Source organism: Carassius carassius, chromosome 1 (genome assembly GCF_963082965.1).
Source record: "Carassius carassius chromosome 1, fCarCar2.1, whole genome shotgun sequence".
Classification (NCBI taxonomy): domain Eukaryota; kingdom Metazoa; phylum Chordata; class Actinopteri; order Cypriniformes; family Cyprinidae; genus Carassius; species Carassius carassius.
The window spans coordinates 41,433,315-41,457,872 of record NC_081755.1 but is presented as its reverse complement, the minus strand read 5'-3'; the positions used below and the strand labels follow the sequence as shown (position 1 = coordinate 41,457,872).

The 24,558-nt window shown below is 36.0% G+C and overlaps 1 protein-coding gene across 1 annotated transcript; it reads right to left on the bottom strand.

Moving 5' to 3' along the window:
- Positions 1-8,136: 8,136 nt before the first annotated feature.
- Positions 8,137-16,428, bottom strand: rdh8a (retinol dehydrogenase 8a). Its single transcript, XM_059559329.1, has 6 exons — positions 16,112-16,428; positions 12,052-12,213; positions 10,876-11,055; positions 10,584-10,677; positions 9,445-9,628; positions 8,137-9,290 (listed from the first exon to the last, which is right to left on the bottom strand). The coding sequence occupies exons 1-6, from the start codon at positions 16,218-16,220 to the stop codon at positions 9,063-9,065; spliced, it is 957 nt and encodes a 318-aa protein (XP_059415312.1). The 5' UTR covers positions 16,221-16,428; the 3' UTR covers positions 8,137-9,062.
- Positions 16,429-24,558: the final 8,130 nt, after the last annotated feature.

Here is a 24,558-nt window from a genome sequence, read left to right as displayed (position 1 = left end):
AGGGGCTTAAGTGGGAACGGCAAAATGTTATAATTTAAACTTTCAACATTTCAATGTTGAAATGTTTCTGTAAACATAGACATAATATCGTTTAAGAAAAAATTCAAACAGTGTGACTTTACTGAATAGCTGTGATTAAGTGTTTTCCACAGCATTATTTGTGGCATTTGGGTTTAAACTACACAGACAACAGTTCACGCTTTGCCTGGATGAACAGGGCGCTAAATTGTGAAGCTGTCAGACTATGAAGGGCCCAAGCCAGAGCAACCGTGGAATTCTGGGAAAACTGCAAAGTTAATAATCATGTAAACAAATACTGGATTAAACACTCCAAAAGAGAAAAATAACAGAGTTAGCGACAGAAGTAGACCCTGGTTGTGTTTCCACATATTTAATTAAAAACTGAAACATAAAACCTAAAAGTGAAATGGAATGTAAGGGTGCTTTTATGACATTTGTAAAGAGTGTATAAAAAAATTAATCTGAGATTCCCAGAGTGAAGGGTGGAGTTGAGGAATAAGAAACTGTTTTTCAGATGTGGGATGAAGGATTCTGTCCTGTCTTGGAAGGCAGAGAGAGCTACAGGTGAATAAAAGACAGGATGGAGTGGGGGAAAAAAGAGAAAGAGAGAGGTGTAGAGCAGGGAGGATGATTGGCAGAGCCTGTGGTTTGGCTGTCCACCAGGAGCAATCCGCCAGGCATCGTGGGAGCAGGAGGAGTGCCAGTAATTACCTGAAGTAGGAAAGACGGGAGTGAGAGATAAAAGTGAGTGAAACACTCTTTCCGGCTGTTACCTGCATACACAGCTGAGCCCAGAGGATTAGTGCAGCTTCGTTTTTCTGACACCACTCTCCTCTTCCTTTTCATCCCATTAAAGCACCAGCCAATGGGGTTTATGGGGGTCTATGTTGTGTGTGGGTGGAGGGGCTCAGTTTTTGTGTCCATAATAAAATCAGGGATATCGTATGTCGCCCCAGCTGGGTGGCAGAGGTTAACCCAAGCCTGGCACAATCACTGCAATCAAAATAATTGTGGAACAGAAGAAAGAGTCCTTTAATCAGACTTTAAAGTCATTTGAACCCCCTGAAAGTTTCAGCCCCGTTTTAAGTTCATGGAAATCCCTGGAGAGGTGAACAACTGCAGTGTAGTGATGACATTAAAACTTTATTTTTTATAACATACTTGCTCGATGTGACCTTTCGTAGCAGTAGATTAGATCTGTAGAAGGATCACACAGAAGGATCCAGCAGTGAGCTATGAAAACATGTTTGTTTATATAATGTTGATTTCTGTGTTCTTTAGCAGGCATGCGGAGAGACAGACAAGAGATAGCCCTGGGTGCTTTACTGCCCTGTTGTTTACACTGGCAGCTCTGACAGGCTGCACTTGGGCCAGACAGTACTCTGTAATGTATGCCGGGTGTTCTGCTACCCTCAAAATAATCATTTTCTTAATCAAAAAATCATTTTCTTAATCGCTATATAAGCAAACTATATAAACATCCTAAAACTAAATAAATAAAATGACACGATAATGTAATTTTAACGAGGTTCATGCTTAAAACAAGAACAAGTATTTGCCATTACGGGAACAAAAATAACTTGTTTCCCCTTTGAATTAAGTTCATTTTTCTTAGTCCGTTGGCAAATCGTTTTTCTTGTTTTTTTTGCATAAACCTCCTAATTTTTTTTAATGATTTCTCTAAAAAGAAACAGACTGAAATGGATTTAAACGGACAGTTCCCTTTAAAAATTAAAATCTCACGTCATTCCAAACTTGTTTGCCTTTCAGATTTCTTTGAAACATAAAATATATTTTGGACAAAAAAAGAAAAAAAAAGATTTATATATATATATATATATATATATATATATATATATATATATATATATATATATAAAATATACACATTGAAAGCTATGGTGTCTAATGTTGTCTGAATTAACCATTTTTTTTGTTCTTTTTTACTTTTTTTTAGGCAAAAATATTCTTTAAGTTATCTTCTTTCCTGTAGGTGAAAGAATGTTTAATAGGTTTGAAACAAGAACAGGGTGAGTAAATGATGACTTTAAAAATATATATATATTGCTTGCCACTTTGTCTTTTAAGTTATTGTGGCATGTTTTAACGATATTTAGATATTTTAACTAGACTTAAACTATATACAGTATATCTCATTATTATAATTTAAATACTGTATTAAGTCATTATATAAATACATTTGGCTTTTTTGGTCATTTTAAAAGTTGGTCATTGCAAAAGTATTACAATTTGAAAATAATAATAGTAAAAAACAAAATTTAAGATTCTGCACTAGTTCTACGGTTGCTAATCAAATTTGTGACATTTTTGGAAATCTGAGACATTCATCACAAATGACATTCATGTTAATCTTTCAGTTTAACTTTTTACTCAAACTGTTATTCTGACAATATACAGTAAATTGTGATAGAAATTGTGATAGAAAATATATATGAAGAAATCCTTGTAGCGTACTTTACAGTATGTATGACTGAGGAGATAAAATAGAGGCAGAAACATCACAATAGCAACTAAATGATTAACGAATCAGCACATGTCAGGAAACCTCCTGTGAGAAAGCTTGAATGAAAACACAAGGAAATTAATATTTATTTGTAGGCATTTGGGCACAACCAGTAGTTATCTCAGCCAACACCACCACTGATTGCACTTTATTTCTCCAGCAGCACTTCTAAATTGAAACTCGAGAAATCTGTTTGCTTCTCAGACAAGAATGAAGATTGTCTAGACGACTGTTGCTCTTGCAGGGCTCCCGAGGCCTGGATCCTGCAAACTTCCTATTGGCGATCTGTAAAGTCCTGCCTCTGCACTGCAGGCTGAGTTTGTTTCAGAGAGCGAAGGGCTTAACCAGAGATGATCCAGGCTGTGGACGGACCAGATGTTGCAGGAATGTGTCAGGGAACCAGCATGCCAAAGGTAATGCTGGAAGCCTACGGACTCTTGCTGTTCTAACTCTCGAACAGACATCTCAGAGAGCCAATCTACGCCTACGTTGTAATGTTTCCCTTTGAAGTTCTTTCATTTTGCACATTTACATTTGTGCAGTTGGAAGACGCTTTTCTCCAAAGCAACTTGCATTGCATTCAAAGCACACATATTTATCAGTCCCTGCTAATTAATTACTCACCCTCATGTTGTTCTAAACCTGTAAGACCCCGGTTCATAATCAGAACACAAATTAAGATATTTGTGATAAATCCGAGAACTATCTGACCCTCCCATAGACTGCAAATTTACCAGTATCATGACTTTCTACATAAAGGCGCTGCACCACAGCTTAAGGGACAAAGTCGTTATTTTTGTATTCTTTGTGCACAAAAAGTATTCTCGTAGCTTCGTAAAATTACGGTTGAATCCCTGATGTCACATGGACTATTTTACTGATGTTCTTGCTCCGTTTCTGGACCTTGATCATGGTAGTAACCTTGCTGTCTATGGGAGGGTCAGAGAGCTCTTGGATTTCATTAAAAATATCTTAATTTGTGTTCTGAAGATGAACGAAGGTCTTATGGGTTTTGAACGACATGAAGGTGAGTAATTTATAACAGAATTTTCATTTTTGGCTAAACTATCCATTTAAGCTACAGAAAGGTCTGCTGAAAAATGAATGTTTCCAAAACCTATGGAAGACAAGCTTGTGGCTGATTATGTCATAACTGTTTTGCACTACCACAATGGCCTGATAAGAATAATGGTCTTGTTTAATGAGATTTGTAACTCCTGCAATCACTCAATTAGTTAAGATGTCCCCTATTGAATGCAGGGAAACTCAGCCCTCGTTTCCCAAATCAGACACATCCCACTCCACTCCCCAGCCCCCTGCGCTCCGTGGCCCACATCCCATCCAAAGATTCGGGACACACAGTAGCCCCTTTCTCCCCCTCTTGACTGCCTTCCATTTCCCTTTTGATTGTGACTGACAGATTCTTTGTCCCATTGTACTGAGCTGTCGCCTCTGATGAAGACACACACATGCATAGGAACGCACGCATGCTCTCGCTCGCGCACCTTGGACTTGTTGCGGCAGACAGAAGGGTCTGCCGATGTTGATACGTGAATGCATTCGTGATGTAAGTTTCCAGCCATTTAGAATCATAGGACGTGGTTGCATGTTGCCGGATGGACTCTCTGCAGTCCATCTGCAGGCTGCGCCATGCTGAGTTGGTGCGGCTGAGAGGGGCAGCTGGAGGGGGAGGCGAAAGGGATGCTCAATGTTGTCTGAAGAGTTTGTCATTAACACAGCTCCTCAGGGATGGGAACCAGGTCACATTCTCTCTCTCCACACAAAGCAGTGTGTGTGTGAGAAGGCTGGGGGTGCCGAGGGAGGTTGGCGGATGGGGACTAGGCCATGACCTCTTTATATCCATCAACATATCATTGGCCGGGTGTGCGCTGTCCAATCTGCAATGCGTCGGAATGCACTTATGTGCTCATTTCTGTGACTCTCTGCTTGCTGTCACGATCTTTATATCTCTGCCATCTTTTGCTCTTGCATTCTGATTCTGGCTTTCACTTTTTCCCGTTCCTTGTATAGTGACTAAAACACACACACAGGACTGAAGGGGGTCAATACATAGTACATAATAGTTAAGTACACTTCATATAAAGTATAATATAATATAATATTTTTTTAATTATTTAATTAATTAGTGCTGTCAAATGATTCATTGCAATTAATCACATCCCAAATTAAAGTTTTTGTTTACACAATATATGAGTGTGTACTGTGTATATTTATTATGTATATATAAATACACACACAAGCTTGTATATAATTATGAAAAATATGTTATGTTTGTACATTGAATATATTTATTATATATAATGTGAAATATAAGAATATACATATATAAATACAAATATTTTCAAAAGATATACTTTATGTGTGTATTTATATATGCATAATTTAAAAAAAACACAGTACACATATATATATATATATATTATGTAAATTACAACTTTTATTTTGGAGGCCATTAATCACGATTAATCGTTTGACAGCACTAAATATAATATGATATGATATAATATAATAAATAGAATAGAATAGAATAGAACATAACCCTTCTTTTGAATAAGTACTTTGTGTCTGATAAAAAAGTACATTCTATGTAGTATGATTATATGTAGTATTAATGTTACCCGGATGGTACTGCATTCATCGTGGTGTCATGTGACCTGCAGTGTCAGATGTGTTGCTTCACTGCCATTCCCAAGTTTTCTTCTGTGGCCTCATGGGACAGAAAAGCGTCCATTGGATGCGCATTTCAGAATCTTGTAACAAGTAGCAGGCCATACGGGTTATTTGTATCTACTGTTTTATGAATACTTTGATTTCGGACATACCACTCTTTTCACATACTGTTTTTTGCCTGCTATATAGTGTGGAAGGATGTGATTTTGAATGCAGCCATACAGTGTTTCTCAACTGGAAGGCTGCACCCTAGTAAGCCTGTATATCCCGTCTCAGTTTGAAGGTCCTTCATTTCTTCATTTCCATCATTCTGCATATTTTAAAGGATGCATCAAGTGTAATCTATGCTCTGTGCCCTCCAGTCACCCAAAATAGTCACTTTATATTCAGTTAATTAAAGATTTTTTAATACGAAGTATGTACATTTATGATGTAGCCATGCACACTTACTAGACTGTCTGATTCTAGTGTTCACCGTTGAGGAGGAATCATAGAAGCCTTAAGGACTAGACTAGGGAGGACACAACTTCACTAGGATGCAGCCTTCAAATTGAGAACCTCCCACAGTAATGAGAGCACAGATCTCAGACGGTTTCTCTGAACACTACTTCTTTATTTGTTTATGTACTCTGTCGCCCTCTGCTGGTATAATTCACAATGTCTGGCCTCTGCTAATGTTGAGTATACCCAAAGTCCTTTCAGGATTGTCTCTGGTATACTACAATAGTTGGTTGTGTGGTTATTCTGTTCCACTTGAGATCAGGGGACATACTGCAGAGCCTCTGTTTGGAAATCCTTTAACCTATCTGTAAAAATCTGAATGCTATCTTTGTACATATATCTGTATGTCCTCTGTATTAACTTAAATCTTTGTGGAGGGAGGGGCTTTTACACTGTCATTTCCTCCACAGTTACAACTAGGGTGCTCTGATGAGGATTTTTTCCCCCACACTTTTTTCCTTCTGCTTTTTCTTATTATCTGCTTTTATTATTATTATTATTTAAGAAATTGGATGAAAATATACAGATACCTTCAGGAGAACATTAACAAAGAAAAGAAGATGCATAAAACACAATAAGGGAGTGTGTATCAAAAGCAGGATGCCTTTGTCCATATTAGGGTGTCCTGCACGTCACAAGTCATTCCTACTATGAGTCTGTTTTGGACTTTCTGCACGTGGGCGCCCTCCTGCTTCGAGTATGATTTAAACATAACACTGCATGAGAGTGTTGAGCGATTTTCACTTCTCCTCATTGTGGATACGAATACAACTTCAGGTCAGGCATAGACTATAGATACTGCCTCTGAATTTAAATCTAGAAACCTCTACGTGAACACACCTGCCCGGATAAAGTGAAGGGGGACGTAATTACATTTCTTTAAAATTAAATATAAAAAATGCAGCTAATGTTCTACACACAGCAATATAAACAAAGGTGCCTGTTCTCTTTCGTTTACTGCTGTTTGATTAGGAAAAGTTTTAATGGGCGTCAAAGGGTCTTGTCTTTGTTGTCTGACTAAAAACTATTACTTCGAACTTTTTTTATTACAGTATTTATTTAAAAAACGTGCCTTAAAATCATCACAACCCTGATATAACAAGCTTATACTGATTTTCTCATCCTCCGATTTATTGGCCACACTTATCGATCCTGTTTTTATCATCATTATAATAAAAAAATTAATACATTCAGAACAGTATTATAATATAATTCTATTTTAAATAAGACAGAAATATTTTTTTCTACAACAGTAGTGTTTACAATAGAAATGCCACCATACCCTGTAAATTCAATAATAACAATAGGCCTAATTTAATTCCGTTTCTATTTTCAGAGTGATTAAGATTAATTTTTAAACTTAAAACGGTCTTTTCTGTTCTGTGTTCCTTTTTAAATACTGCATCAATGCTGATATCAAGGACTGGAACTGAGAACCGCTGATTTAGGCTTTATATAACTGATGTGCAGAGCTGGGTAGATTACTTATGAATTGTAATCAGTCACTGATTACAGATTACATGACAAAATTTGTAGTCAGTAATATAATCTCTTAGATTAAAAATGTTTGGTAATGTAATCTGATTACTTTTGGATTATATTTATATTACATTTGTGCTAACCTTATTTGATAGCACATATATTGAATTAGCCTAATCTTGTACTATTTTGACATATATACTAAAAAAAGATATTCCACAAAATATATTTAATTTACCAACAAGAGCCACAATTGCTTCTTTTTCAAGTGCAGTGTATGGACAGTTTAATACTTACAAAATACTAACACTAATGTGCCTTGCTGTTAGTGTTTGCCTGTAACACTGAATAAAACTTTTAATTAATTACTTATAATTAAGTAAATTTAGCTACGCTACATAAAACCAATATTGAAAAACATGAAATTCACAGCAATATCACTGCCAGGTTAAATATTTAATCTAATAAAACACTAGAAGTGCAAATGAATGTATCAATGAAAAAAAAAAAAAAAAAAATAGCTACATTGCAAACATGAATTTTGAAAAAGACTATAAAAGGAAGAAAAAAGGAAATTTAGGAGAATCAATGAATTGTGAACAACTTATTACCATTGTGTAAATAAAATGTAATCATGTAATCCATTAAAAATAACTGTAGTCTGATTACTAGTATTTTAAAAAGTAGTTTACTCTAATTACAAGTACTTGAGTTTTGAAATCTGATTACGTAATCCAGATTACATGTAATCCGTTACTACCCAGCTCTGCTGATGTGCAAACTCTCTGTTGACTGGCACCGTTACATTTTTTCCTGATAAAATAATACCACAGACGTTGCATTAATTGTATTAATTACCGTCATGTTGTACAGTGTATTGGTATTTTAATTGAGAATCAAATAAATGAACACAACAAATATTCATTTTACAATAAAACTTTTAATAGGCCTTTACAAACAGAGCTCCTCCTTCGGTAGACTTTTCCCCTAAAATTAAATTAATACAAGTTTCCTTTTTCTCTACTCCTTTTGTCATTCATCTTACACGATGCTATCTAAGTTTTCTACATTCTCTCCCGCTCATTTACTCTCCTCTCATCTCCCTCACTGCAATCCATACTCGTACTGTCTGTTTCTTTCCCTGCCATCTCTTACCTATACAGACCTTTGGTCAAAAATCCCAGTTCCCCACAACACCCAAATTTACTTTATTCTCAATAACTAAACCTCACAGTCCTCAGTCTTCCCAAGTTTATATTTTGACTCCTCAGTAGTCAGTCCTCGATAAAAAACTTCAGGCAACAGCAATGCATCAGTCCTCTGCCCTCCGAGCTTCAGACTTGTCTTCTTCCCAGATGGGTCTCTGCCAGTCGTGTTTTGATCCAGACTCTTTCAGAAGACGTCTAATAGTGCCTCCTACCATACGACAGTGAAAACATGGAGTGCTGGAAAATTCCATCAATGTTAACTCTGTCAGAGTTTAACAGACATTGTAAATCATTAGTACAAATAAAGGCAGCTATGTGATTCTTTGTCAGTTCAATCATGACCATCATGAGCGTCTGTTATAGTGTATGGTTTGATTTCATGAACTAGTTATTTTTTTGTAAATGCAAAAATGCTCCAAAACTGACAATCATGGTAATAACTTAAACCAGCATACTACTTTAAAACAATGTCTAATTCACTTGATTACGTGAAGAAAAAAAAATCCAGCTGATTCATGTGTGTTTAATGTGGATTATTCCTTTGAGGTATTATATTCTATTGTTTGCTGCTTTGAGTTGTGTCCGTTCTGCTGTAAACTGAGGGAATTGGGAGCGTGTGCTTCTCACTGCTGCCCTCTTCAGTCAGGAGAGATAGTGCGTCTGCGCAGGCAGCTGCATGTCAGGCATTTGAGGATGCTCATGGTGATGTGCATAAGTGAGCCGAAGTTAAAGAGCAGGTTGTAGAAAGTGTGCACTGAGAGTCCTCCGCTCTCATCCGCGTATTTCATGGCCACAATCGGTGTGTAGAGGCTGTTGGTCAGATTGCGGAATCGGGGACGGCTGGATTCAATCACTTTCTTGGTGCACTGGATCGTGGGTAATTAAGAAGAGAATAATAGTAATAGGTTTAGTGTATAAATGAAAAATCTGTGGAGACTTAAAGGGTAGCGTAGAAACATTAGAGCTTGTTTACAATGTAATGAATTTCTAGAGTTTGTATGTTTGCAGTCAAACACATACTTTAGCAATGTCCTCAGGGGTTTGTCCCAGTGCCTCAAAGATATCGATGGACGATGGTATGTACACATCCTTGAAGTATCTGACCGTGTCTGCATCTGCTCCTGGATACTCCATCTTGGCCACCTCTTCCATCATCTTTGTTTCAAACTCTGTATGCACTGGGCCTGGCTCAATCAGAGATAGTCTAGGAGTATAGAAGGAAGGCTACATTAGCACCATAGCACACTTTAATGCCAATGGATTATAAAAAGCCTGTTTATATGCCAAGTCTGGTGAGCACAACAAGTTTGTAGAACCATGTAAATAAATCAGTCAATTAATCTTGAGACCAAATCTCATTATAGGCATTTAAATGAGAGTAAATTCATATGGTTAAAAATAAAATCCCCCTTTTTTTTCCTCGAAAAAAAAAATATTCAAGGGCCTCTCCATATTCACTGCAGAAAATTACTGTTCAAAGATAGAAATAAAACAAAGGTGGAAAATGTTGTATTACAAGAAAATACAGTTGGAGTCTTTCTATGTCAACATTTCATGTTTAATTCTGTGTTAATTGCTGTTTCTTTCTATTTAATTTACTAGCATTTTTTTCCAGAGAAAGTTATATTTTTTGTAGTGGAGAGATATTTCCAATATTTCTGCTGTAACTATAGCAAAACTGCTTATTTTAAACACTTTTTTTTTAATCAACAAAAACAGAGTATCAATATATTTTAATTAACCACAGCATGTTTTTTGATTCCAGAAGAGCTGTATGTACTTCAGTACATTTTGAAAAAATGTTTTATTCAGATTTAAATTAATTTATTTAAATATTTTTAACTCATCCTGTGGCCTAGAGTTCCCTGACAAAGATTCTTGAGGATTATGAGATTACTCTCAATGGCACTAAACCAGTGTTGTAAGTGTAGCTAAATAACATGAGTATAATATATTTATACAACATCACACAAAACTACTTCGGTCTCATTCTTTTCTCATTTGCTGAACCTCACATTTATAAACATATATCATCGCAATTTGATATTTCATTGATATGTTCATTGTTATGGTTTTAAACCTTGTTGTTCACTTTTGCATGCTAAAATTTCAGACCTGACATGCACGGGCTTTCAATCATAAGACTTCGGATCACTTACTTCACATTAAACTTCAGCAGCTGCACAGCCATACTCTCACAGAAGCCCTCTATGGCGAACTTAGAGGCCGTGTAGACATCGTTGAATACCACACCTGCAGGTGAGGTCAACAGAGACATATTCAGTGATCATGTCATTGTTCTGCTGCCCTCTCAAAGTGGCCCAAACCATATGTGCAATATCTGACTGTCATAATGCTCTTCAGCTAAGTGCATAACTGTGAATGGCTCTATTGTCCCTTGGACTGTCAAGCATTCAGCTGTGTGACACACAGAAGGTTTGTCCATCATACCCTGCAGGCCCATTACGCTGCTCATGACGATAATGTGGCCGGATTGCCTCTTCTTCATGTCCGGCATGACCTCTTTTATCATGCGCACAGTTCCGAAGAAGTTGGTCTCAAACACTTTCTTCATGTCATCCATGCTGATGCTCTCCACAGGGCCCAGCAAACCCACGCCTGCGTTATTAACTGGACAATCAGAGAGGAAGGACAGGTGGTTATGGTCTTGACTGTTCTCTGAGGCTCTAGGCTAGTATTAATCTATGGTGACCACATATCTTTTTAAATAATATCAGTCAGCACATGCTTATTCTAGTTGTCTAGACATCTGTAGCCTCAATTCTCAAACTGTTACATTAAATTGACCGAGCAGACAATGAAATGTGTTCGTAGGTAGAACAAATATTTTATTTGCTCAATCCAACTCAGTGTCTTTTTCTGTAGCCTGAACATGCTGAAAACATGAAATCCAATTTGTTTAAGCCTGATGCAAGCCTTCGAACGTGGACTCGTTTGAAATCCTATTAAAGTTTTTTGTTAATACTGTACGTTCGAGTCTGAACAGTCAAATAGGATTTGTGTGTCTCTCTTATTCGTCATGTGAAAGGTTAATACAATAGGTGTTTCGGCAAGAACAAAAACAACAGGTGGTCATTATGTGACCGTTGTAATCACATCATGAGATCACCGCTTTAAAGTGTTTATTGTTAACTATAACTGCATGATTTGTACAAATTTAGAACTGTACATGTGTTTTGTCATAAGGACATTACTTTAAGTCACCTCTGATGACCAATCTCTCTTTATTTGTAAACTAGAAACATTCTTGTGAAGCTGCTTTAAAACTATGTGTTGTGAAAAGCGCAATACAAGTAAATGTGAATCAAACTGAAATACAAACAGGTTTGAAAAAACTCATTTTTGGGTGAACCATCCCTTTAACTGTATCCACAGTTTCAGTATATTTTATTGTTTGCTAATGAAACATGATCATTGGCAAAACATCCTTTGCTAAATTCTTGCAAGGTGAAGCTGCACAGGTTTGTCTCATTACTATTGCAACCAGTGTTTTTTCTATTTTTTTATACAAGCCCTTTTTTTTTAAATAGCCCATCTAAAAAAAAATCAGATTTCCCCTGCAGTATGAACAAAGCCTATATGAGGTCAAAGGCAGTGTGCACTCACTGAGAATGTCGATGTGGCGGTCCTTTACACTGTCAATACACTGCCTGACTGAGTCATCACTGCACACATCCAAGGACAGCAGTGTCAAGGTCTTTCCGTATGTGTCACCCGCCGCCTCCACCAGCCGGTCCTTCTTTCTCAGGTCTCTCATAGTGGCAATAACTTCAAGACAAGTGACAGAGAATCATCAAAATTAAGGACTAATATATCTACACATAGAGAGTGGAATAATGACAGTTGTCTTTTTAAAGCTGATTTTTTTATTTTTCTCATATTCGAAGAAGTTTGCATCCCCAATTCTTTATTACTGTGAAGCTGCTTTAAACTGTTTATAGTGCTATAATAAAGATGACTTGAGTTGACTCTGAGACGCTTTGTCCTAAAATCACCGCAGGAGATTGCAGTTTGATTTAATTTGATCCCTTTTATCTTTTTCTGCGCTGACATATATGCTGACTCGAACAAAGCACTCAAGTCTAATCAGTGGTAAGTGTTGCTTAATTAAACTATGGCAGAAAGATAAGCTGAAGACTTTTTAATGCACTTTGCACTTTGAACACCTGAGGGGACACTGACCTAAATCAAGCACCAATCCCAGATGTTATAATAAGCTTGCTGAACATCATTCATCTGTAATTCTTGTAGGTGGATTTGGAGTAATCAGTGTTATCCTTATCTAGATCAACAGTGTGATATTAGTGATTGGCTGTAATGCATTCAAAAGTTTGGGGTCAGTACAATTAAAAAAAAATGTATTCAGCAAGGATGCAAAATTTATCAAAAGCAACAGTAAAGATATTAACAGTGTTACAAAAGATTTATATTCTCATAAATGCTGTTCTTTTAAACTTTCTATTCATCAGAAAATCTTGGGAAAAAAACCTTCGGTTTGCACAAAAAAAGTAAGCAGCACAATGGTTTTAACATGGATAATACTACTACTAATAATAACTGTTTCTTGAGGAGCAAATTAGTATATTAGAATGATTTCTGAAGATTCATGTGACACTGAAGACTACAGAAATTGTGCTGAAAATTTTGTTTTGCATCACAGGAATAAATGCCATACAAATACAGTAGCAATATTGTTTCATTATTATTGATTAAAGGGGTTAAAATCAGCTTGATTGACTTCTTTCAAAAACATTTTAAAAAATCTTACAGACCCCAAACATATGTACTATATATATATATATACATATATATATATATATATATATATATATATATATATGTATATATAGGTATATATATATATGTATATATATATATATATATATATATATATATGTATATATATATATGTATATATATATATATATATATAGTACAGACCAAAAGTTTGGACACACCTTCTCATTCAAAGAGTTTTCTTTATTTTCATGACTATGAAAATTGTAGATCCACACTGAAGGCATCAAAACTATGAATTAACACATGTGGAATTATATATGGAATTATATACATAACAAAAAAATGTGAAACAACTGAAAATATGTCATATTCTAGGTTCTTCAAAGTAGCCACCTTTTGCTTTGATTACTGCTTTGCACACTCTTGGCATTCTCTTGATGAGCTTCAACAGGTAGTCACCTGAAATAGTCTTCCAACAGTCTTGAAGGAGTTCCTCGAGAGATGCTTAGCACTTGTTGGCCTTTTTGCCTTCTGTCTGCGGTCCAGCTCACCCCTAAACCATCTCGATTGGGTTCAGGTCCGGTGACTGTGGAGGCCAGGTCATCTGGCGCAGCACCCCATCACTCTCCTTCTTGGTCAAATAGCCCTTGATGCCTTCAGTGTGACTCTACAATTTTCATAGTCATGAAAATAAAGAAAACTCTTTGAATGAGAAGGTGTGTCCAAACTTTTGGTCTGTACTGTATATATATATATATATATATATATATACCGTATTTTCCGGACTATAAGTCACACTTTTTTTCATAGTTTGGCTGGTCCTGCGACTTATAGTCAGGTGTAATTAATTAATCAAAATTAATTTGACATGAACCGAGAGAAATGAACTAAGAGACCGGAACCAATAGAAAACATTACCGTCTACAGCCATGAGATGGTGCTCTATGCTGCTCAGTGCTCCTGTAGTCTACACTGAAGACATAGAGCGCCCTCTCGCGGCTGTAGACGGTAGTGTTTTGTCTTGGTTCTAAAACTTATAGTCCAGTGCGACTTATGTTTTTTTTCCTCATCATGACGTATTTTTGGACTGATGCGACTTATACTCAGGTGCGACTTATAGTCCGAAAAATACGATATATATATATATATATATATATGCGCCGTATTTTCTCCACTCATCTCCTTTCTAGCATGTAGTACTTTGTATTGCAGTAATTGTCCTGTTACTGCCTCCTTAGCATGAATAGTCTTGTAATCCTCATTTATAAGTCACGCTGGATAAAAGTGTCCACTAAATAAATAAAGACATTATTCAGTTTGAACTTCAAGATTTACATCATAGGCTAACTTTGCTTCTTTGACGCTGTTAGGCGTTACTTTAACAGTGTCTGTCTCTGTGACACTACCACACCTTGAGTGGACTGATGTTTGATCTGCTGATTAAATCATCTTTGATTTTACATGAGGCTGAGGAGCCTCCAAAGCGGATCAAAGTGTTGAAGGGTCATTCTGTAAACAGACAGCCTGCATGATCAGTCACAGCCCAGCTGCTGTTGACAAGATCCAGTAAGCATGAGTAGAATGTAATGCATCTGTAAGGTGATGATGGAGACGCAGCTGCTGGGAAATCTGCATTCCTGTCTGCTTAAACTAGATAAATTTATAAAGCGTAAATTGGACCTGATGAGAGAAAAAAATGAATTCTTACGACACACAAAGCCTGTGCGGCCAAACAAGGCCACAACATAAATGTGTTTGCGAGAACAACCTCCTTGTTGTTAAAGCTGTTGTTTCAGAGTAAGACTTGAGGCAGATTAAACATTCTTGAATGAGCCACTCTCTCTTGTAATTGGAATTTTTTTTTTGGCTTCTTTGAAGTTGGCATATATCACTGCTCCTAATTATAACCAGAACCAATGAAATGTTTAATCTCAGAGGATTTTGTTTTTCTGAAAAAAAAAAAATTCCCACTGTTGCAATACTCTTCGAATGAGGACAAAGTTCAGACGGAATTCATTTAAAAGATGAAAAAGAATGAAAGAGATGGGTGGATGGGAAACTTCCCATTCTGTTTCATTTTAACGTCTTTCGTGTAGTAAAATAAGGGGACTTCAACATGCCAGACTTTATATTAAAATGACTATAATAACAAACCAAAGCTAAAGAAGAACGTATAATTCAAGTGTAATGTAGATTATTAGTAGGCTACAGGACTGTACATCAATATGTGTACAGTAAGCAGCATATAATGTACTATATACAGGATTTATCTCTTAATCCACCAAGGGCCTCTGCTGTAAACCAAACACATTGTATTTGACTGACATTAATGAGTCTCTGGATGCAGCTGAGTAGGAAATAAAAAACGTCCAATGGTTTTGCCCTGCACCAAGTGCACATGAAGTCTTCAGATGGCCCTCACTTGTACAGGTCTCCAACTTTGTCCCTCTCCCAACACTCATTCCAGTGTGTGAACTATGGGCGCATTAGACACGGCACTAAACCAGGGCAGCGGTTTACAATTCACAGCCATAAAGGGAGCTTTGTACTGGAGAAGTCACTTGAAAGAGAACTGGCAGTCTCTTTATGATCTCCGCCTGGCGAGCCGTGCCCTGGAAACTGCGCTTTCACATGACAACAAAGAGCCTTTGGGTTCAGCTAGAGAAAATTGAATGTAGAATCTTACGTTTGGGGATGAAGAGACAATTTACATACATACATCTTGTTATGTAATGAAAATGTCCAACAGTTGCGTTACAAAATAAGACTTGTATGCTATCGATTCATAGCGACTGTAAGCATGTGTAAATGTACTGCGAACTTCTAGAATCTGAGGACGTTCTGAAATATTCTAAGCAGAAATAGAACGTTCTATAGCTAGAAGTTTGAGCGCTGAAGGAATTAGAACGCAAATGAGCGCGTTTACCATGGTAACGGTTCAGTTCGTCTCTGGCCAGCAGCACGGCGATCCGCAGTCCGATCCCGGAGGAGCAGCCGGTGATCAGCACCACCTTCTGCTCGCCGCCGCTCGCCATGGCAACTCCCGTGTCAACTGCGAGCTGGAGCAGCGGACTTTAAATAACTTAAAGCGGATCATGCAACTCGGCGCTCGCGTGAGCGGGTTACGTGGTCACATGGCAGGCAGAATCGATTAGTTAAAGGAGGACGTAAACACGCATGCTTACTTGCGCGAGCATCAGTGTTTACTGTACCGCTTTGAAAAACAAACAGATTAACGCAGTCAGATGCATTGCGAGCTGCGGGTGCAAAGGGGAGAGGTGTGTGTGTGTGTGTGTGTGTGTTTGGGGAGGGGGCGGGGGTCTAAGGCGAGAAAAAAATAAATAAAAAAAGTAAAACAACAAACATTTAAAATGAAACCATTTTAATCAAGTCTATTTAATTAGACTAAATGTCATAATTTCACGCCTTCTGTTCTGTTAGTTCAATGTAGCTATTAAGTGAACATGATTTAAAATTGTACAACATGCATACGAACAGGAAAATATTATATTGTTATAAAAAATTATGAATTCAATTCAGGAATTTATAAGTGGAGGATGGCAAATCAAAACCAATTTCAATTTAATTAATTACTACTACAAATATCAAACTCAAATATTATGGATATAATATAAGACTATTTGTTTGATGTTGCGACTTAGTTATTATTATTGTTATTTTTTAGTATATATTCAGTTAATATAATAACCATGAAATATTTCCACACTCATATAGCCTATGAGTAAAGCTTCTTAGTAATTTCTTTAGTATGTACTGCCATCTGCTGGTAAAACTTATTACAACACATGCAGCTTTATCTCGCTTGACGCCTAGAAATGTTTGATCGTGATGTAAAATCATGATTTTAAAATCATCGTTCTAAATATAATTTATTACATTTTTATTATTATTTACATCCATAACTCAAACAGCGCTGGTAAGGTTATGTCAACCTTTATGCATATGAATCAGTGATGGGTGACTGCAGCAATTTAGTAGCCTCATTTCCTCCACATAGAAGCTGCTTTTATAGTCTGTTGGTCCTTGGTTGAATATTCTGATACCATTTGGCAGAAGGTGCAAGTGAAATAAGTCTATATAACTAAGGTCTTTAGGAATAGATCTGATCTGCTTAAGACATCGAACTGAAGTCTTGTATGTTTGGGCAGCTCAAAAGCAGTAATGACCTCCGCTGATTTGATTGCATTGTTCAGCACAGCACTTCAGGGCACAGCAGCTCACATACCAGCCTGTGATGCAATCAGGATGCTCCTGTGACATATTTGAACAGTTTTTAGGAGAATTAGACAGTTAGTTGTTTTTTTTCTTTGCAATGTAATACCCACTGGTGTGACCCCCTGCACTGCAGTCACGTGGATGTCTCCTCCCTTTCCTATAATCTATGATCATCTATTTGATCTCCTTGTTATCCTGCTTCATAAGCAGGATTTCAAACTCTTTATTTGTACCTGTGATCCTAGTAATTTTTTTCTTATGATTTCTTATATTTTTACAACTTTTCTTATAATCAGTATCATACAGTAGGTTGGGGTGTAGTTGGTAAAAGTAAGCAGTAGACCACTTGAAGCATAGGTTATAAAGTTAACTTGTTTAAATGTTACCTGTAGACTTCCTACTATTATCAGCGATAGCATGAAAGTCTGACAGTCTTATCAAACAGTCAGATTTTAGGGCTAGGTTTAGTACTGGGGCTTGTACCGGAAGACATGAAATAATTTTTAACTCTGATTGTAGGGTACATACAACTTGGGACTGTCAAGATTATTTTGAATGGAATGGGAGCATTGTTGACGTGTTAATTGTTTTGAGAAAAAGTACATTGTATTGGAGAAAAGTGTCAAATCGATTGAGAAAAACTATAAAATGAAAAAAAAAAATGCAAAGGTAACATATTTCACTTGAACTGGTCATACAGGCATGGACTAGAAAAGATCCGCTCTGCGGTTTTCTGCTTTGACACTTAGCATAACATATTAGCTTGGGTTGATGGAGAGGATCGAGTTTGATGCTTTGCATATCTGCTCTGTGGAGGCTCGGTTTGTTTACAGAACGATCTGATACACCACAGGCCTCACTGTTTGTAGTTATTGATTTCCGTCAGACCTTTTAAAGTTTCTTCAACTGAGGGTATAGGCATAGTTTCCCCAGCATGATTCCTGGCCTGCTCCAGCCCTCAGAGTTACACACTGGACACAAGTTTAGCCTCGCAACCTCAAAACCCACAAGTTCATGACAAAATGAGGAATGGAGAGGTTCAGTTAAAAGGAGAAATAAATCAGAATTCATATTTTAGACCACAGCGCATCAACTGGAACAAACTTTGTAGTGAAATGTCCTACTTTCACATGTAAATAGAAATATGCAAACAGTGAATTACTCTGACCTTGTTTTGCCAGTTGACAACAGTCTTGCTATTGTTGACTAAAACTCTTTAAAATTGTTTTTTGGTTATTGAAATTAAGCTGATATAAAATAAAAGATAAATATTTGATGAAAAACTTAATGAGAAATGTTGCCATGGCAGCGAACTGAAATATATTTTTTATAAGCCTGTATATATAGTATAATTTTATAATACTATAAAGCACTTTAGTATAATAAAACACTTTTTTTTATTTGATTGTATTTATGGTTTTAAGGACTGAAATGCATTATTTTCTTTTTTGAATTGTGAAAAACCTAAACTACTAAAACTGAAATGAAAATTAATTTAAGCTATAAACAATTAATATAAGAAAGAGACTAATAAAATGACAAAAGCACTTAAATATAATAACAAAAAAGTGCTATGAATGATTTTTCGAAATTGTAAATAGATTACTGTATTATGTTTTACAAGAAAATACATTTTCAGTCTTATTACTTCAAAATGTCATGTTTAATTCAATGTGTTAAATGAGTTATTTGTAATCATTTGTAAAACGTCCTAGCAATTTCTGCATGAAAATTGTTTCTACACTTTTTCTCTCAGTGTATATAAAAAATACTAAAAAAAGGTTGTTTGATAAATGTTTAGGGGCACATTTGTGGTCATTTTCTGTTCTAAAAATGAATTAGGATGATGATAATAGACAGGTGTGTGTGTGTGTGAGTGAGCGAGTGTACAGTGTGTGTTAAATGGATGAAGATGAGTGCCGGGGAGGGAATTTTAGCCTCTAAGCTATCACTCTGGCATCTTACAGAGGTTTAGAGAGGGATGAAGAGAAAAGGAGAGTGTGTGTTGAATAAATAAGCAGCAGGACAGGCCTCTGCTTGCTGTCGTCCTACAACACACTCTTCTCTTTCTGGCTGCTTTCATGTGCGTATTTATTTTTTCATTGTCAGTCCACGTCAGCATCATGCAGAATTTACATACAAAATGTATTCATTTTTATTATTTTTTTTTATACTTTGTTTGACTGTTATGACCTTTGACCCGGCCTATGACTGCACTCCAGTTGAGTTCAGTCTGGTTTCCTGTCTGTGAAGATGGATTCTCATAGACCAGACCAGCACAGGGGAACCACTGCAGCTTTTTTCCTTGACTCACTTATTGCCTTTATGAGATCAGAAATGACTAAGAAACAAAAACAACACATTTTGATTGAGATGTTTCAGATGTATGAGTCTAGTGACACAGCTTTAAGTTATTGAGCATTGAGACCAAGGTTAAAAATCTTAACATAATATATCATTTTCTTGTTAATAAACCAAGAAAGACTGCAAGTGAACTTGACAACTATTTTTATTGTGTGGAAAGAGCATGTTTGACAGTTTCATGATAATTGTTCTTTTGTTCTGGGGGAAAAAGTTTTTGAGCACCATTAAGTTTGGGTAGATGAAAACAGATTCTTCTTTTGACAACAGCATTTTAGTCAAACACTTTTTTTTTAACCTAAATGATCCATCTTAATTGTAAAAGAGCCAAATAATAGTTTTTAGAAATTAAATAAAGTACATTTTGAAATAAAAAATATAAAAATAAAAGTAAATACATTAAAACAAAATGTATTACAAAAGAAGAACAAAAAAGTAACATTTAGTAAAATTGTATTTTAAATTAAATTAAATTAAACGTAAATCAATTGATGAAATAAAAGTAAATACAATTAATTAAAACACAATGTAATATAAAAGTAAAATTAAGCAAAATGTAATTTTTAATTAAATCAAACCAATTTATAAAGTAAAAAATATATAAGATAAAATTAATTAAAACAAAATGTAATATGAAAGTAAAACAAAACAAAAAATATTTAATTTTAAATTAAATAAAATGAACAGAACATTTATAAAATATTCCATCTGATCTATTTCTAAAGGTATCCAGAGGCCTGCTGTTGTAGTTTTGTTTTGATTTTCTCAGTGTCACTTTGAGTGATTTTAGTATTATCTCCATATGCATGGTTACTATTGCACTGAAATGTTTACTATTCACAGCTGGTTTTCTAGCCGATTAATTAAGTTAGATGTGAAACTGTTCTTAGAGTGAGAAAAAGTTCTTATGTGTCCACTGCACAGACTGCAGGCTCTTTCTCTCTGGGCAGCTGGAGGCGAGTTAGAGACACATTCACAAGAATGTTTGCTGCAGGTCAAGAGGGGTGCTTTCTGCTCTTTTGTTTGCTGTCTGCTGAGGAGGTGTGGAATGCAAAATTCACAAAAGCAGAGGGAAGAAAAGGGAAGGACGACGAGAAAGAAAAAGAATATGTGCCTTTTAATAAAAGGAGGCGAGCTTACAGAGATGAACAGAAGAAAGAAAGAGAATGGAAAAAGTTTTAGGAAGTGGGCAGACTGAGAAGGAGAAGTGAAGCACGGGACGGAAGACAACACTGCATTCGAGTCTGGAAGTGTTCATTGATTTACCAGCTCATTAAAAAAACTGATTCTTCACGCTAATGATTCCAGGCAGCGCCACACTGTTAATCATCAAAATAAACACCACACGGAGAACTCCTCCCTCGAACGCAGCAATCCAGACCCAAACTGAGGTGGAAAAATCTGTTGTGTTGATACAGCAGGCATTTTCCACATTAAGAGCGAGCTGTGCTTCATTACAGGAAATATGGTCCTCCTCTTCCTTAAGAATTGAATGTTTTCTTCTTCTTTAAGAGGTACTAAGTGTCTTTTTATGAGGTCAGTGCAATTACAGTGAGAAGCTGTGACTGTTTTTCCCCTGCATTAAGTAGTTTATAATTGCACGTCTTTGAGCATTGGGTGCTTGAACTGTCGGAAAATAAAACTAATGAAATTAAAGACACTTAATTGAGCAGTTTCAAGTCGTTTACAGTATTCTCATTAAATCTACACCTATGTAGCATTTCCTCAGCACAATCCAGACCACCTCCTTGTACACACACACACACACACTACATCCCGAAGATGACCCCTCAATAACTGTGACATTTTTTTTTCTTCTCAGACACTTGACGAATGATCGTGAGAAAATCTGTGTGGGAACTTACCCAGGAATTAGGAAGGGCATTGATGGTTCTTTAAAAATAGATTACATCATGACAGCATTTTATTCAAATAATTAAGTTATAAAGTACAGCTGATGTGTAATGTAGAATTATCCAAAGCTGCTTACCAATACCAAATACCAAAAATGTATTTATTTAATAAAAACTTTAATATAAATTGCAGTTTTACAATATTTGACTGCAGAATGTCTTGACTGACCAATCAGAATCAAGTATTCCAGGCAGCTGCAAAATATATGATCACACAAATGAGGTGTTTTATTTGTGATTTATTCGGATAGGACCATTCATGAGGGAGTTAGACAAGCAGGCAGTGAGAGATCACAGAGTCTGCAGTGCTGGAGGGAATCAGATGTGGATCATATATTAGAGCCTGTCAGTAAATCATTGGTCATATAGAGCTGATTATAGATATACTGTATCCAGGAGCGTTTCTCTTAGCTAGCTCGCTCTCATTGATCTTTCCTCACTTCATGCATATAAAGCAGACATGTAACAGTGGGAGTTCACAGAACATCTGTCATATATCTACAGCTCACTACAGTACCTTTGACAGCTCTGCCCTCAAGGACACTGGGCAGGCTTGTCAAATCAGCACTTATGTGATTGGATGAGAAATCAATATGAGATTGAGAGTGCAAATTACAGTGTATGCAATGTGTGTTGAAAAAAGAAGCACACTTTCAAAGTGTGAAAAGAAATGTACTTATGTGTGAAATCAATGTAATATTTTAAGATACCAAATTGCATGCTTAATGCAATTAAATTGAATTATGGTTTAAATGTATATTACATGTAAATAGCTGAGTGTTTTTTGACCGACTTTAAGTAAGACTTAAATACATCTTTATATGTAATTTCATAGTTACTTTTATTGTTTTTGAAATATGGTTAAAGTGCACTGCTGAATGTACTGACAAGCATTTATGATAAACTAAAATATACTTTGATGCCACTTCTATTGAACTTGTATTTAAATATATTTGCAATGATAAAGATGCAATTTATTGCATTTCAAATATATTGACTTTATTTGTAAGATATGTTTATTGGGAATATACATGTATGAAATATGCAAATACATTAAAGTATCCACACATTCCTAATTATCTATCATAACAATTAACAAAAATATACATAAATGACCCCCTCCCCCAAACACAGTATGTTTGTAACATCAGAAAAATTGTTAAACAAAGGTAAAATCTATTCACTTTTGCTTAAAATTGTATATTACATTAAAATTAGCTTTAGTATGATAGTCAACAAATAAGTGAACATCTTTAAAGTACATGAGAAACAATTAATAAAATAAAATATACTTTTAGGATTTGAAGTACACTACAAGTGTACATTTAATAGAATTAAACACTCTTTTTCACAAAAATCTTTATTTTGATGCATTGGTGTTTCAGGATGTTTTAGACTTTGTGAAGTTGACTATTTACTTCCTTCATTTATTAACCAAAACCTTTATGGTTATCATATTCGTCTGGACTTATAATTCGCGTAATGAAATTTACCAACACATTGTATGACATTACAAACATGTATTACGGTTTAGATCTGACTGCAGTGAATTATATAAAATGATTTAGTTCTCAACTGGTAAAAAGATTAATATCAAAGACGTCTTTTCTCTTCGAAATCCCTCAAATTATGTTTTGGCAGCAGTGGAGACTCAGTCGCTTTATTAATTTGAAACATCAGATGCATATTTTCCTCTTTTGGACAGATTGCTGACCTGTCCCAGCACGTTCCACCTTTGTGAAGCATTAAAGAAAACAGTTGTTATTCCAATATGTTCGGATCACCTTCGCTTTCTCCTTGTGATTGATGATTATATTAGCCTCTATATTGTCATCCCCGGCTCCAATAGCAGCAGAATGTCACCAGTGTCATTCCACAAGTTCTTCTCTTATCTGAGGTTCCCTGAAATGAAATGTCTCCAATCTTTAGCTTCACTAACTCATGAAGACTCCGCAGGAAGAGACGAGAGTAGATGAAAGCAGCAGACATGCAAAAGCACTACTCATGTGCCACACATGACTTCAAGATGTAGAAAGTCGGAGCAGTGCAGTCAACATGGAGACCTCTGAGATTCTTTGTCACACTCTATGGGTGGCTGGTCTGTTGTTCCTCTTCAAGGAAATCTTGAATGTTTTCATTCCCTGCCAGCTCTTATAATGTATGTTTCTGAACTGCTACATGAGACTGATTTGTGTCAAGTCACAGATGTGCTATAATGTAACTGTGTGGTGTGCCATATGTTCCATGAACCCGGGTAGACAACAGAGGCGGTCACATTTCAATGATTTATGCAAACAGCGAAAGTGCCAAATGCAACATGAAGCCTATAAACACAATATAAATGCAAAGCTCTCTATTTCTGAAATGAGAGCACTTACAGGCCTTTAGTGTATGAATTATGTGTGGATCAACGCTCTTACGCTCGGCAAGCTCTTTTCACAACTTAATTCCTAACATATGGCTTAAAGATACATTGCTTTTGATGACTTTCAGCTTCCAGACAATAACTCAGATTTGAGTCATGCATTCATATAAACAGCTTGTTCACTGAGTTGTTTAAAATAAGAGTAAAAGAAAACTGGTAGAAGAAGATCAAGTAGGCAGTAAGTAGCATTCAAAAATCCACTTGGTGCAAAATCTGAGGGGGCATGTGGATCAATTTGAAAATGCATGAAACTTCGTTATAGAAAGAGAGTAAGGGAAGGAGTGGAGATGGATACTCTGAACGTCTGAATTAGTCTGTCTGAAACTCGCTGATAGAATTTGGAATTTCTCACTCTCTGCTAAAATGTCCAACTTCATTCTTAGTAACTATCTGCTAAAACCACAAGGAATGCAGGTCTAACTTATGAGAGTCTTGACT

What these genes read in the sequence shown, in the direction of transcription:
- rdh8a (XM_059559329.1), bottom strand. Translation starts at nt 16,220, where the DNA reads ATGGCGAGCGGCGGCGAGCAGAAGGTGGTGCTGATCACCGGCTGCTCC. An exon ending in CCGCCACATCGACATTCTCA is followed by an intron (nt 11,056 to 12,051) that starts GTGAGTGCACAC and finishes CTGATTGTCCAG; the next exon opens with TTAATAACGCAGGCGTGGGT. An exon ending in CTGCTGAAGTTTAATGTGAA is followed by an intron (nt 9,629 to 10,583) that starts GTAAGTGATCCG and finishes CTATACTCCTAG; the next exon opens with ACTATCTCTGATTGAGCCAG.